The following is a 13,319-nucleotide window of genomic DNA, read 5'->3' as shown; positions in this document are numbered from 1 at the left end:
CCATAACGATTATTAGCAATCATTTTACAGGTATTTTGCTTGTTTATTTTTATCGTTATGACTGCTTCTCTGAAAACTGATAGACCAGCTGCATAAGTAAAACAATATGGAAATAAATAGGATTTTAAAGAAGGTAATCCATTAAAGAAATTCAGAACGCGAAAAAAATTTTTTGTTTAAAAATGTACAAATGTTTTATTGCTCAAACGCGTTCTCGCTTGCTCTTTAAAGTAGATGATGTAAATGCATCCCATTGAGCGTATCGGTATTCTATCACGCGATATAAACAGATCGCATCGAGCGAGATAAACTTAGGTACATGTTTTTTTTATCGGTCTTTGAATTTTCGAATTTCAGGATTATTGAATCCTGTTATTCTTGGATCCGTGGGTCTTTCAAGTCTTATTTTCTTCATGTTAAGCTATATGGCCCTTGGATCTTTCTTGAATCTTCGAATACTTACTGCTAAATCATAAGATTCTTTTTATTTTGGACCCAGGGATCCTCAGACAGTTCGGACTATCAGATTTTCGGCTACTACATGAAATTTACTTATATAATTATACAGTTTCTCCACCGCAAAAGCACAAAAGTTTGACGAGAGTTCATGCGCTCTATACAGAATTATAGGGCGCAGGCCCTATGGATATTTTCTTTGGTCGTAAGCGCCACTTCTATGCTTCCTACGGGACAATTTCCCTCCCTGTTTCTTAAATCCAGCAACTCGATTCAGATAGATCTTCGGGAGAGAGAAATCACGGGCAAAGAGAAAAAAGAAACAGATAAAATAGCACCGCACAGGGGTTGCGTAGTCCTTTCTTCGCGACCTCTGTCACTACAATCCGAATATGTACAGATCGCTTCGGTGAAGCGAGTAAATCGTTTTCTCGCGATTTTTGATCTGAACTTTCTCTTGATTACTTCGGCTGGTTGTTGTAATCCACATAAACGCGCACAACCTCGCCGCTGTATTTTCGCTGGCTGGGCATGAAGTAGAAGTCTGGTTGATTCGCTTGGGTTGCTATGCCTGGATTGTGCATGCTCTTGGGTCGTCCATAATGATCCCTGCGATCTTGTGTATAATAACCATGCTGGATAGGCGCCGAGTGTCTGGCACCGGGCGCGCGTGGAAGACTGTAAGTCGCCCTGGGTCCGACTATCCTGTTGGGCCCTTCGACTGCGTCGGTACCATTCATGCCAGTCATGCCGTTGCTGGTCATCTCCCTAGTTCTCGGCAGGCTAGAAATCGGGGGCGGCGGTGCCTTCTCTTCCGTTTCGAACGCCTCAAACGCGAAGTTTGTGTTCGCACCGGAAGCGTAATCCTTCCAGGCATTACTGGCAATCAAACGTTCCTGCGCAAAAAGATGTGCTTAGAATATGAAATATGTGTGTAGATAATTTTATCAAAACTTTATTATTTATTTAATCATACTCTCGTCATTTCTTTATCAGAAATTATAATCTTATGTATTTCACACATATTTGTTCATCAATTGGCACAACAAAAAAATATTTGTCCACGATGATCTGTCGACGCATATATTTAAAAAATCCAAGTTAATTTAATTACTCTATATTAGTGGAAAAAAATCAACGGGAAGAGTTTGATAGCGAGGTCATAAAGGCGCAAAAATGTGCGATTACAAAGAGTTAGGAAGAACCAGATAACAGCGAGTTAGTCAAATACTTGGGTTAGAGCGAAAGAACATAGGGATGAGTGACATTGCGCACCGATTATACTCGACGAGAAGCTCTACCAGCTGGGATTAGCTCGACGCAATTCAAATGAAGCGTAGTGATGCCGAAGCTGATGTTGATGATGATGATGATGGTGATGGTTGGTATTGTTGTTGTTGTTGTGATGGTGATGATGATCGCCGTTTTGTTGTCGATGATACCGTGTCGCGTTCGTACGATGAATCGGGTTGGGCGCATCGGAGGAAGCCAGAGGCAGCGTGTACACCCTCTTTTTTGGTCGCGGGAAGCGCGAGTCATGCAACACAAGCGAAGCAAAAGATGTCGGGTTCATTAGGGGATGGAAGCGTAGTTTTTACATTACAGAATGTCCCAAGAAGACGTACACGAACAGCAATCTTTCAGGCTACTTTCGCGAAGTAAGAGAAGAAAAGAGAAACCTGGTGTCCTCTGAATATATTATGATTTTTCTTTTACAATTCTACAATTAGAATTTTTTTAGCATTGAGTTATTTTAATTAGATTTGTTACAGTTAATACTACTATGATAAGTGCAAGAGAGAGTTCCATCAAAATGATGCTTAAAAGCTATTTTTCTTCGGGATAGAATTCTGATAGCGTTATACATCTTTCTTGGAACACGTTAGGGATCACCATAAGATTTCGTTAGAGAAGAAACAGAACACAACACTTAGGGGGAAGACATGGGAATGCGAGAAAAAGTGGAGAGGAAACAAATACGTGAAAAAGAACAAAAAGTTTCTAACGCACACAAAACATACCTTAGTCGCTCGTTTCCTTGAGCTCCTGTAAATAGTACAACTGGCTTGGAGCAGAGCGAGAGCTAGCAACGCTGCTACACAACCGACAACAATATAAAACTTCGTCGCACCCAGGAACAAGTCTGTCGCGGAAGGTGGCCGATCATTTTCATCTTCCGTCTGTATGTCATTCACTGAAAATAAGTATAACACATATTTTTATTTTGTGAAGTAGCGATAGATCAATGGGGATGATGAGTATCTTAAATAATGTGAGTAAATCTCCATTTCTTCGTAATATTAGCTTAAAAAATGCTATTTGAAGCTATATAATTGAATCATACAGTTCTTAAAATTTTAAGACGATTACTGTTGTGATATCTGGATGAATCTTTATTTCTTCAAGAAAAATGAGAAATCTAATTTCGGATCTCAGTCTAGGATGGAAAATTTATCGAAGGAGAAGAGAGTTTTTTGTTAAAATTAGTATATAATATTTAGGATTAGTTCATAATTCACAGTTAATTTTTAACCGAGGTTCAACTTATTTCTCATTTCTTTCCAATTCTAGAGATAAGGAATCCCAAGTGATACCTACAAAGCGTTAAAAAAAACACTAAAAAGTATATATAAGCGCTTTTTTAATTAGCGCTTTATAGACGCTACTTGGGATAAGTTAAACTTCGATTAAAAGTTAACCGTAAATTATGAAACTGGGCTTTAGAACATCAATGCTTACCTCTGGGTGTTCTTACTACTAAGTACTGCGGATCGACGCCGAGTATACCGACTTGACCGGTCACGACTGCCTCGCGCAACGCTTTTTCTGCTTCTAAACCGGTGTCCGCGGGTTTTAACGATCTACCCTTGATCTCGGCCCTGTCGATGATCAGGTTCATGCGCGCAATCACTCCCCGTTCGTTATCTCTGCAACAAGACCGGAAGGGAGTAGTACTTATCAAACTTGCTTCTTACTACTTCTTCCTTTTCGCTGTCTTACTTTCGTAACTCGTTGAGATAGACGTGATAGTAACCCGGAAGCATCTTGAAGACCGGTTCAAAGCTCTCTGATATCTTGTTCGAGATTAGTTCGAAATCGGGACTATCGGATTCGGGAATCACAAATCCGTCACCCAAGCTGACGAGCTTGACTTCAACATCATAATTGAACCTTGGCGGTGGATACGTGCTTTGATCTTCAATTTCTAAATGGACAGTTGAATGATTTTTCTTAATACAATATATATAATTGGAGATATATTTTGAAACATAATAAATTAGCATTAATCATATACATTAATAATCATAAGAAATGATGATTTAACGAAAAAAATTAATTAAGTAATTATTTAAGTAATTTTTATTTAAGTAATCCCATTTTAATAACAATTGGACAAGAAAATTTTTCTAATATAATTAAACAATAATATATTAAATTAATGTCTTTTTAAAAATTATATTGTGCGTCAATAGTTGTATCGGACAACTTTAGCAAATAACAAAAATATAGTAGTCGGTTTACCTTCCTGGCCGCAAGACTTGATACATATTCTGTCTGAAGAAACGACCGGTTTCACATCGTGTTTTCGAATCTTCTTATTGATCGGATTAAATATGCCTCCCTTCACCGGGAACATCATGTACAAACAATGATCATCCGTAAATGAGAAATCCTTGACGTCTTTTGTTACGCGTTTTCTCGAGAATTGGAGAGTGGTTACGCCATTCTCGATGCGGCCGCTGATGTTGTATACGTCTTGCGATGGATCCAGCAACGGTGCGTTATAGCCACTGATCCAGGTATCCATCACGAAAGCCCGACCGTTTGTCTTATCGACCCAGCCGAGTATGGCATCGGTTTGTGACTAAAAAAAAATATAATACTACCTAAAAATTTCATAAGCTCCAATCTTCTTCCTCTTTACGCGACATTTCTTTTCAAGGAGAAACGGCCTGAGAAACAATTCATTTAAGTAATGTCTTTTTCTTAGCTATCAAATCTTAGATTTTGTGATTTAGTTGAAAAAAAAAACATCGAACATCAAAGCAAAACACACAAACATTTCAAAAATTCACTAAAAAGCTGAGTAAAACTTTTCTATTGATCAAATGTGGGGTTTGCTCTATCTTTAAATTTAAGAAGAAATGTTTGTATAAAGATACTATATAAACTTAACTTAATAACTTAATACTATTAACTTAATAATTTTTGTATACATAAATTCGTTAAATGAATTATCGAGAGAAAAAACAAAGTCTTGTCTCTTTATTTGACAAAGTCTTACCATGTTATTATCATCAGAAAATCCAACACCGGTCCACGTATTGGTATTTGTCGTAGAGATTACGAATGTTATCAGATCCTACGAAAAAAGATTTCCATAATACCGGTTTCATCAAAGTGATTTTATCTATATAAAAGGATACGCCAAGGAAATATGAGAAAAATTACCGTTTTATCCTTATATGTCCATTGTATGGCATATTCACAAGTGTTATTTTCCGGCGAACAATTTCTTGGATAACGCCATTGACCACCGCAAATACCATCTTGCGACACTACACCGCCAGCGAATTCCGGCCTTTTAACTTCATCTGAACCGTTCAAAATATTAAATATTATATCTAAATATTTAATGGACACATCATATAAAAATAAAGAATGTTTTAAGAGTTAACGAAACATTTTCTTTTTAAATAATAAAAATGATTAATAATGATTCAGAAAGACCGAACAAATATATTTAAAAGCGAAAAGTTTTGGAAAGCATTGAATCAACATTCACAATATAATCTACGATTTTAAACGCCACACGAGCATCGATAATCTCTGAATAAACGCGGCGGATGCTGAACAGATGATCTCACCGAAGAAATTCATAGTGACCGCGCCTCTCTGCATTCCATGGCCATGATATTTGAGCTCGTCCACCTTGTAGAAGTCTTTAACACCGACCTTGGCCTTTTCGATCCCGCTAGCCGGCTGATGTATATATTTGCCCGGCTCTTGACCTTTCGCCCAAATCACCTGCATATTACCATCGCGGATCTCGTGATCGGTCGGCTCGTTTGCGGCCAACTTCCTGCGGAAGAGTATCGTCGTGACACCGTCCCGTTCGTAGCCGAACGCGGCCGTCAGGCTGTCTCTCCCATTCTCGTCCCAGTACGCGTCCTTGCGCGGCGTCGATCTGTCCCTCGTGTAATAATCGCCGATCCTGTAACTCGTCCCTCGCGCCGTGCCGATTATAATGTCCGTACAGTCCATGGGGTTGAAGTCGTGCTTAGGCGTGTACTTGTGTCCTGGCGCCGGCAACGATGCTTCGTGTGCGAATAAATTTAGTTAGCACAGAGATCCGAAAATTGCGAAAATTCGCCATAAAATTATCATGTAGAATGCCTATGATGAAACTGAACAGTGAACTAATTGTGAAATGTGTCCGATATATTTCTCGACAATCGAATTTTTTGTAATTTCATGACTGGTATTTGCCTAAAAAGAAATTAAGATTTTACAGATACATACATCTTGTGGCTTATTTTTCAAATTTTTTGAGAATTTAAAGCTGTATTTTCTCTATTCGTACAGCTTTCTTATTAAGAATGTATTATCAAATATTTTTTTAACAAAATGAAGAAATTATAAAAGAATTACAAATTTTTTAATATTATATTTAAAAGTAATATAAAATGTGTTTGGTTTTTTAGACTCTGAATAAAAAATTATTTCAATAAGCAATAGACATGTTTTAAAAAAAATTTGGATAAAATGAAAAAGTTTTCATTTAAACTGTAAAATGTTTAAACATAAATATTAATCTTATTGAACTGTTTCATATGTATACATATACATAGCGTTCCTTTTTGTACTGAAAGTATAAATTTTCAATTCCGTTCACTTTTTGCAAAGACTATATAATATCTGATACATCTTCAATTAAAATATTTTTTGTACACACTTTAAGTTTTTTTAAAAACTTCTGTTTTCTCGTTGGTGCATTTCAGTCCTGACATATTGATTCTTGGTCTGGAGTGTGATGAGTCGATGTTATGATAATGCAGGAGTTAAATGGTGTGTCCTACGGTGTTGTAAGAAAAATCGTGACGGATAGAGATCGAGACACGTGCAAATTTCGTGTCAAAGTAATGCATGCTGCAACTCGGAAGTTATTGATATTTACAAGGAAAATATAAAATTCTCATTGTGAGCACAGTGTACAGCGACGAGAACGTGAAGCGTTAAGCGTTATCGACATTATCTCTGCATACAGTTGTCTACTTTTTGCTGCTGCGTGCAAAAACGCAGTTGGCAAAATTAAGTCAATAGGAATTTATGCGAAATTAGAATAGTTGCATTAACATTTTACATCTAGCTTCGGTATCCGGAAGTGGCGGACGGAATAGATTACTCTCACGTCTTATCAGCACGCTAAATACGCTTTCACGGTAAATATTTGCTGTCCTCACGTTCCACTCGTGCAAACTTTTACCACACGGTCATCGTGAAAGTCGCGAATATCGAAAGAAATATGAGCAATGTACATACACCCTACTGATTATCGTTGAGATATGTTCTACAACTACGAGAGATTTTATATTTATCATTGAATTTGTTTTCATTAGCGTAATGTATTTGTATAGAATATACATATACGTGTGTATCGGAATTATTATAACTTGTAAACTGTATTTCTTTTTTTACAATGTCAAAAACAAAAATTAAATAACTAAAAGTTAGAAAGCGAAAAATCTCTGATAGCTTAGGAGTTAATGATATGAGAGTGTAGCATGGCGATATGTGCGAAATAAGCGTTAAATCGATCCTCGTTACCTTTCGTCGCTCCCGATTTTGGACCCACACTTGGTTCCGGTTCCGAGCTGGGTTCTGGTTCAGATTTGGGTTCCGGTTCAGACTTTGGTTCCGGCACAGAATTAGGCTCCGGTTCGGATTTTGGTTCTGGCTCAGAACTAGGTTCTGGCTCGGATTTTGGCTCCGGTTCGGATTTCGGCTCCGGCTCGGATTTAGGCTCCGGTTCGGATTTTGGCTCCGGTTCGGATTTCGGTTCCGGCTCAGATTTCGGTTCTGGCTCAGAGATAGGTTCTGGTTCAGATTTCGGCTCTGGCTCGGAGCTAGGTTCTGGTTCGGACTTTGGTTCCGGCTCGGTGTTAGGTACGGGCTCGGATTTTGGTTCCGGTTCAGAGCTAGGTTCAGGCTCGGAGCTGGGTTCAGGCTCGGAGCTGGGTTCAGGCTCGGATTTCGGCTCTGGCTCGGAGCTGGGTTCAGGCTCGGATTTTGGTTCTGGCTCAGAGGTAGGTTCTGACTCAGAAGTGGTTTCCTCGATACTGCTGGACTCGCCGACCTGTTTCCCTGTGCAACAAAGCATCGTACGTCGTGCGAACTATCTACTTATTGGGGCCATCACCTCGTGCGTCGTGTCTCGAAAGGAGGTTATTGTTACACCGACTACTGGGATTTCTCGGGTAAATCTACATATCGCTATTAAATTCCTGAGCAAGCGAGCGACTCATCGGGTCTGTTCTGGACATAAATATCTAACATACATACCAAGCGCAGAGGCTGCGGATGATTTTGGAGATCTCCTTTTGCGTCCTAAAAAAAGATTAATTTTCAACCAAAAATATTGCGAAGATTACGTTACAAATCATTATCTTTTTTATTCTCTTGAAATTTTGAAAGTAACTATAATTTTCTATAATAATTATAGTTAACATCTTATTATGATAAATACAAAGAAATAATTGTCTTTAACTTTCATAGAATTTGTAGTTTGGAAATAAAAAATTATGCGTGTGCATTTTTCACATTCGATGTACATATTCTCCGACTCTTGTTTTACATAGTGTATTATTATTCTGAAACGGATTACTTTTGTTTGCATTGTCATTTTTTACAACCGTCATTTATGTAATTACGAACTCCTTGAACTCTGAACAAATCACGTATAATACGTCAGAATACGTTAACTAGTACTAATTAATGATTGTGTCGTCTGTACGCGACATGGTAGAAAAAAAAAATCGAATAAGAACACTAGCAAATGCACATCACGTATGTATACGTTGCCAAACTGTTTTCTCTTCCTGCAGGAACGCGTACATGTTCATTTCGTAAACGTACAAGAATATTGCATGTTGTAAGAAGCGACATGAGTTTCAAAAAATGCGAAGACAGTTATAGCGAAATCTATTGCACCTTCCTGAGATACTCTACCACATAAACATTTTGCAATATCAACAAATACTTTCTTTCTGGGACTAATGACGTGATATAATACGATAAATAGATCTACCTTGTTTTGTGCTAACTTGATAGGTCACGCTGGTCTGTACAGTGACATCAACATCTGGTGGTGATGTTACTCCGAAACTCGCAGCATCTGCTTTCGCCGATCGTCTCTTCGCTATCGATTTCTCGCCTTCCACGCCGGGTTCCGGTTTGGATTCTGGTTCCGGTTTGGGCGTCGATTTGTCGACGGGTTCCGATTTCGGCTCCGGCTGCGGAAGTGGTTCAGGGAATATATCCTTAATCATAGGGAAAGATCGGCAACTTGGACCGAGATCGCTAGGTCTCCATCCGATACCAATCCACGTTGTGGAGTTAGCTACAAGAACGCCTTCCAGTTCCTTGCTTTCCTTCAATATCCGCCAGTAGAATATAATGTCGTCGGAGAATCGCTTCATCGAATACACATCCAAGTTTACGTCGATGCTTCTCACCGGTGATCCTGAAAGTGGAATTATTGATAGAGTAAGAACGATTGTCACGGACGGTTTCACCGCAAACTCATTGAGACAACGTTCGCTACGGTCTGAGATCTTCTTAATCACTTTTTTTTCCGTTTGATGGATGCCAGTGCTGGCTCGCACTATATTAAATGATTAAATCACTTCTGTTTCTATGGATTCATTAAAAAAGTAAAGGATCAATCTTTAACTAATACAACGTGATCGAGAATGGATAGTTGCGAATAAAATTAGTTATTAAATCTCGCAAATGTAAATATATTGAATAATTTTTCACATATATTAATATATGAATATGATAATAATATTTATAATGTGAATTTTTGCTAATTTTTAATATGTTATTAACAATATCTAAAATGCAATTAATAAATCAGAGGTTTAATACACAAAAAATTAAAAAGAAAAGCGATTGAAAAAATTAATTTTTTCAAGGCAATTGACATATAATTTTTAAATATTTAAAAATTCTATTAAAATGTGTTTTATTATCAATCACTAATAAAAATATATCGCTATGATATGTTTGATGCAATTTCAAGAGTCATTTAAAAAGATTTAATTTAACATATAAGATAAAAAATAAAAAGATATAAAAAGCACAAAGTTCAAAGTAATATTTCATAAAAAAAATTCATGTCTTATTTTTTATATGTTAGTTTTAAAGAAATCAAATTCTTGGAATCTTTCTTTTTCTTTTTCCAATCACGTCAGACGTTTGATATCAAGATGATAAACGCTGATATCGGTTCGACAAGTGCTCCAGAAGCGGTTGTCGCAGCTTATGCAAGAAATTCTCGAAGGGAAACTTACTCTTCGCGCAACCCGGACCGAACCATCCGGCGTCACAGTAGCACTGCTTGGTAGGCACGGTTGTGCCACCATGGTCGACGCACGTGCCCAGAATACCGCAGTCCGTGTTGTCCACGCACTCCTCCTTAATTTCGCACCTCGGACCGTGATAGAGACGGTCGCACCTGCACTTGCCTGCCAGGGAACGTCCGTGACCGCTACAGTTTTCTTTGTAATGCATCCTATCGCGAATCTGGCCGGCGGAAAAATTATTTATTTTACAGACCATTCGAAACTCGGGGAGACGGAGGAAAAGGAATTCTGCGATTGCGAGAGAATTTGTCGTTAATTTCATCTACGAAAATAATGGCAGGATGTTTTGTGAGACATCGTTACATGTGAATTGTTCCAAACAAGATGACGTTAAACAGCATCTTAATAACGTTTTAATGATGTCTTTAGTATCAATGAGACATTAAATAAGTCATTAAAACGTTACCTTATTATTTGGACGAAAATGTCTGGTTAGATTAATTGAAATTCTGATTGAAAATAGAGATGAATCAGAATTTTCTGGTTAACTCTACTAAAATTCTAGTTGAAATAACCGGAATTCTGATTGATATAATCACTAGATACATTAAGAGAAGGTTTAAAAAATTTTGTAATAACACGATTATAATAATTATAATAATTAAATATATTGCTAATTGAAAAAATACGTTAATATAATTTTTAATGATACATTGTCAATTCAAACAAAACTGTCAATACTAAAATACATCAATAATTTATTAACAATTTTATATTTTCGTTTTTTATACAACTTTTTTGTATCAAAATATATAATTAGAACAAACAATTTATAAATCAAAACTTACAAAAAGAAGAGCATAAAACCACAAGATATTGCTTGTGATATTTAATATATCATTACATTAATAAAACATTTTTTAATATATAAAAAATGTTTTATTAATGTAATGATAAATTAATGTAATGAAAAATGTTTTATGCTCTTCTTTTTGTACGTTTTTTGTATCATTTTTTTTTAGATTTGTTTAATAGCGAGTAAAACACACAACGTGTTAACATCGCAATGTATCACGCTACTCAATTTCGTTTTCCGTCGTTTCTCTCATCAATTAAATTACTCTGGGTTTAATCGGGTTAAAAGCTGCATTTTCCAAGAGAAATCACGAGAAACTCACATCGATGTCAGCGCACGACCAAAATCTGTAGCTGGAACCCCATTCCTCGGCCTCCCGTAGTAACCTGATGGTGCAGTCCGTGCAGGTGAAATCTTGCGGCAGCTGCACCGGATACCTCTGCGCTCTGGAAAATCGGAAACATCAGGCTTAATTAGGTAATCAGGCTCGAGAAGAAAGACACATCATCGTGCACTTACGTGGCATCGCCTTCGACAAACTCGCTGTTTTTTGTGATGGGCGTCAAATCGATCAGAGGTCTGTCATAAAAGTCTAAGATTTGAAGACGAAATCCTCCCTAAAAGAATGCGTGAAAAGTGAAGAAAAAATGATTTATTTAAAAAGATATATTTACGAAAATATATATTTAAAGCTAGACTACGTATTTATAAGTCTATTCCTTTTTTAATATTAAAATTAATATATTTTATTATTGATTAATAATATTGATGTCTTCACGCACATTTATTTTATTTCCAAATTTTCTCATAATCTTGTCATAATTATCGTAATTATCGCGCTACTCAACATTAAAAATAGAGGATCAACAGAAGGATTATATTTTTGTGAAGAGTAAATCCGTGCGCCTGTCACGTATCTAGGAAATGAAGAATATGCTCCACAAGTCGTGAACTAAATGTCTGTCCATCCATCCATTTCTATTGTGCCCATTCATGCCATTCCGTTAAATTTATGGCTTTTTCCTCCTGAGTTCCGCAATAAATGACACATCAGAACAAGGCAACACAGTGCAGCGGCTTCGATACCAGTCAATACGGAATTGATGCAAGCAGATTCCGGTCGTACAATTTCTCGATTTTTTTTTTTCCCCCTCATAACTTGTCGAGTTGCAGAAAACATCGCGGATAATTCGTTCCGTCGCCGTCAATTGGCCACGCTATCCTCAATAAATCAACAATAACGGATCAAAATTTCTCTGCTTTGAGTTTACTGGCACGACTAATGTTATTATTCTACAATTTTTCATTGACGTGTTAGCAATGATTATTAATCCTATCATTAAATTATATTAAATTAATAACATTATTATTATACGATCCATCTCATTTATACTTAAGCAATTTAATATTTTCAAAAATTTTAGTTTCAAGATTCCTAATTTAGTTGTAATTCAAGATGTCCAATTTATTTTGACGGATATTCCGACCATCAGCTAACAAATAATAACAAAAACGGAAAAAAAATGGAAATTATGTTACCATGAATTTTGATAAAAACACATCCACAGCCACGCAAGGATGTCGATAATTAGTAAAAACAGTCAGATTGCATTAATTAGAATTCTGGATGAAAATGGACAAGAATCTTGTGATTGAATCTATTATATTTCTAGTGATATTCTTGAAGATAATCAGAATTCTGATCGATATACGATCAGAATCTTCATCCATTTTCAATCGGAAATTATTCTCAGTGTACGATGAATGAAATCACAAGCGTGTCGCATGGACGACGCGGACGTTTCTCGGTCACGTCATTTCTGTTAACGTTTACTCGTAAACGCGCCTCGCAATCACGCGCCTCGCTTGCAACACCCACTTGGCGGTTTATGAAACGTGTCTCGAATTGAGAGCGCGCGACTAACTCTCGGAGGGCACAAGCCCTCCTCCTTCCCTCCCCTCCCTCGCCCAACGTCCGCACTGTCCACGGGAGTAACGACGGCACAACGATAGGGGGTCTAATGAGCGGGTCGGATCCGGATCGGACGACCGATTGATATGCGCCACTGGTTGCGACACCGTGAGATTCTTTATCGTCGCGTCCCGAGCACCGTTAGGAAAGTGCGTGGTGTGCTTGTATGCAGGCCGAAGCAAGTTCATAAACGCTATTGAGTAACGTCCGCATCCGTCTTGTTGTCCGTAGGAAGCAGCAACGTAAGAACTATCGCGACGCGATTAATAGCCGTGGATGCTATTGTAACTTAATCGAGGTGTGCAACGTGTAATTCCTCTTTCGGAATCGACAATCACTATTGTGGTCATCGGATCGAGTCTTTATCAACCTATATGATTATTCTTAGCCTCGACATTGTTCCGATTATATTGCATTAATCGACAATGATTTCGTTCAATTGATATTT

The 13,319-nt window shown here is 37.4% G+C and overlaps 1 protein-coding gene across 2 annotated transcripts in view; it reads right to left on the bottom strand.

Annotated features, from left to right (window-relative positions):
* Window positions 1-168: 168 nt before the first annotated feature.
* The window catches only part of nahoda (DOMON-like domain-containing protein nahoda), a 33,162-nt gene continuing 20,011 nt past the window's right edge, over window positions 169-13,319 (bottom strand). Inside the window, exons 4-18 of one of the 2 annotated variants that reach the window (XM_087406379.1) lie at window positions 11,419-11,516; window positions 11,222-11,345; window positions 10,032-10,263; window positions 8,765-9,199; window positions 8,020-8,064; window positions 7,285-7,821; window positions 5,325-5,774; window positions 4,909-5,051; window positions 4,742-4,819; window positions 3,979-4,321; window positions 3,457-3,661; window positions 3,196-3,383; window positions 2,478-2,650; window positions 1,732-1,966; window positions 1,263-1,352 (exon numbers count right to left, since the gene is read on the bottom strand). In XM_087406379.1, coding sequence (XP_087262505.1) covers window positions 1,754-1,966; window positions 2,478-2,650; window positions 3,196-3,383; window positions 3,457-3,661; window positions 3,979-4,321; window positions 4,742-4,819; window positions 4,909-5,051; window positions 5,325-5,774; window positions 7,285-7,821; window positions 8,020-8,064; window positions 8,765-9,199; window positions 10,032-10,263; window positions 11,222-11,345; window positions 11,419-11,516 — 3,264 coding nt within the window. In that variant the 3' untranslated portion in view covers window positions 1,263-1,352; window positions 1,732-1,753. Of the gene's footprint in view, window positions 1,353-1,731; window positions 1,967-2,477; window positions 2,651-3,195; window positions 3,384-3,456; window positions 3,662-3,978; window positions 4,322-4,741; window positions 4,820-4,908; window positions 5,052-5,324; window positions 5,775-7,284; window positions 7,822-8,019; window positions 8,065-8,764; window positions 9,200-10,031; window positions 10,264-11,221; window positions 11,346-11,418; window positions 11,517-13,319 lie in introns of both variants that reach the window. The other variant, XM_011068539.2, reaches the window with a different exon arrangement.

This window comes from Acromyrmex echinatior, chromosome 5 (genome assembly GCF_024713525.1).
Source record: "Acromyrmex echinatior isolate Ae372 chromosome 5, ASM2471352v2, whole genome shotgun sequence".
NCBI classification, from domain to species: Eukaryota; Metazoa; Arthropoda; class Insecta; order Hymenoptera; family Formicidae; genus Acromyrmex; species Acromyrmex echinatior.
The sequence above is the reverse complement of the archived record's forward strand: the minus strand, read 5'-3'. Positions and strand labels throughout refer to the sequence as shown.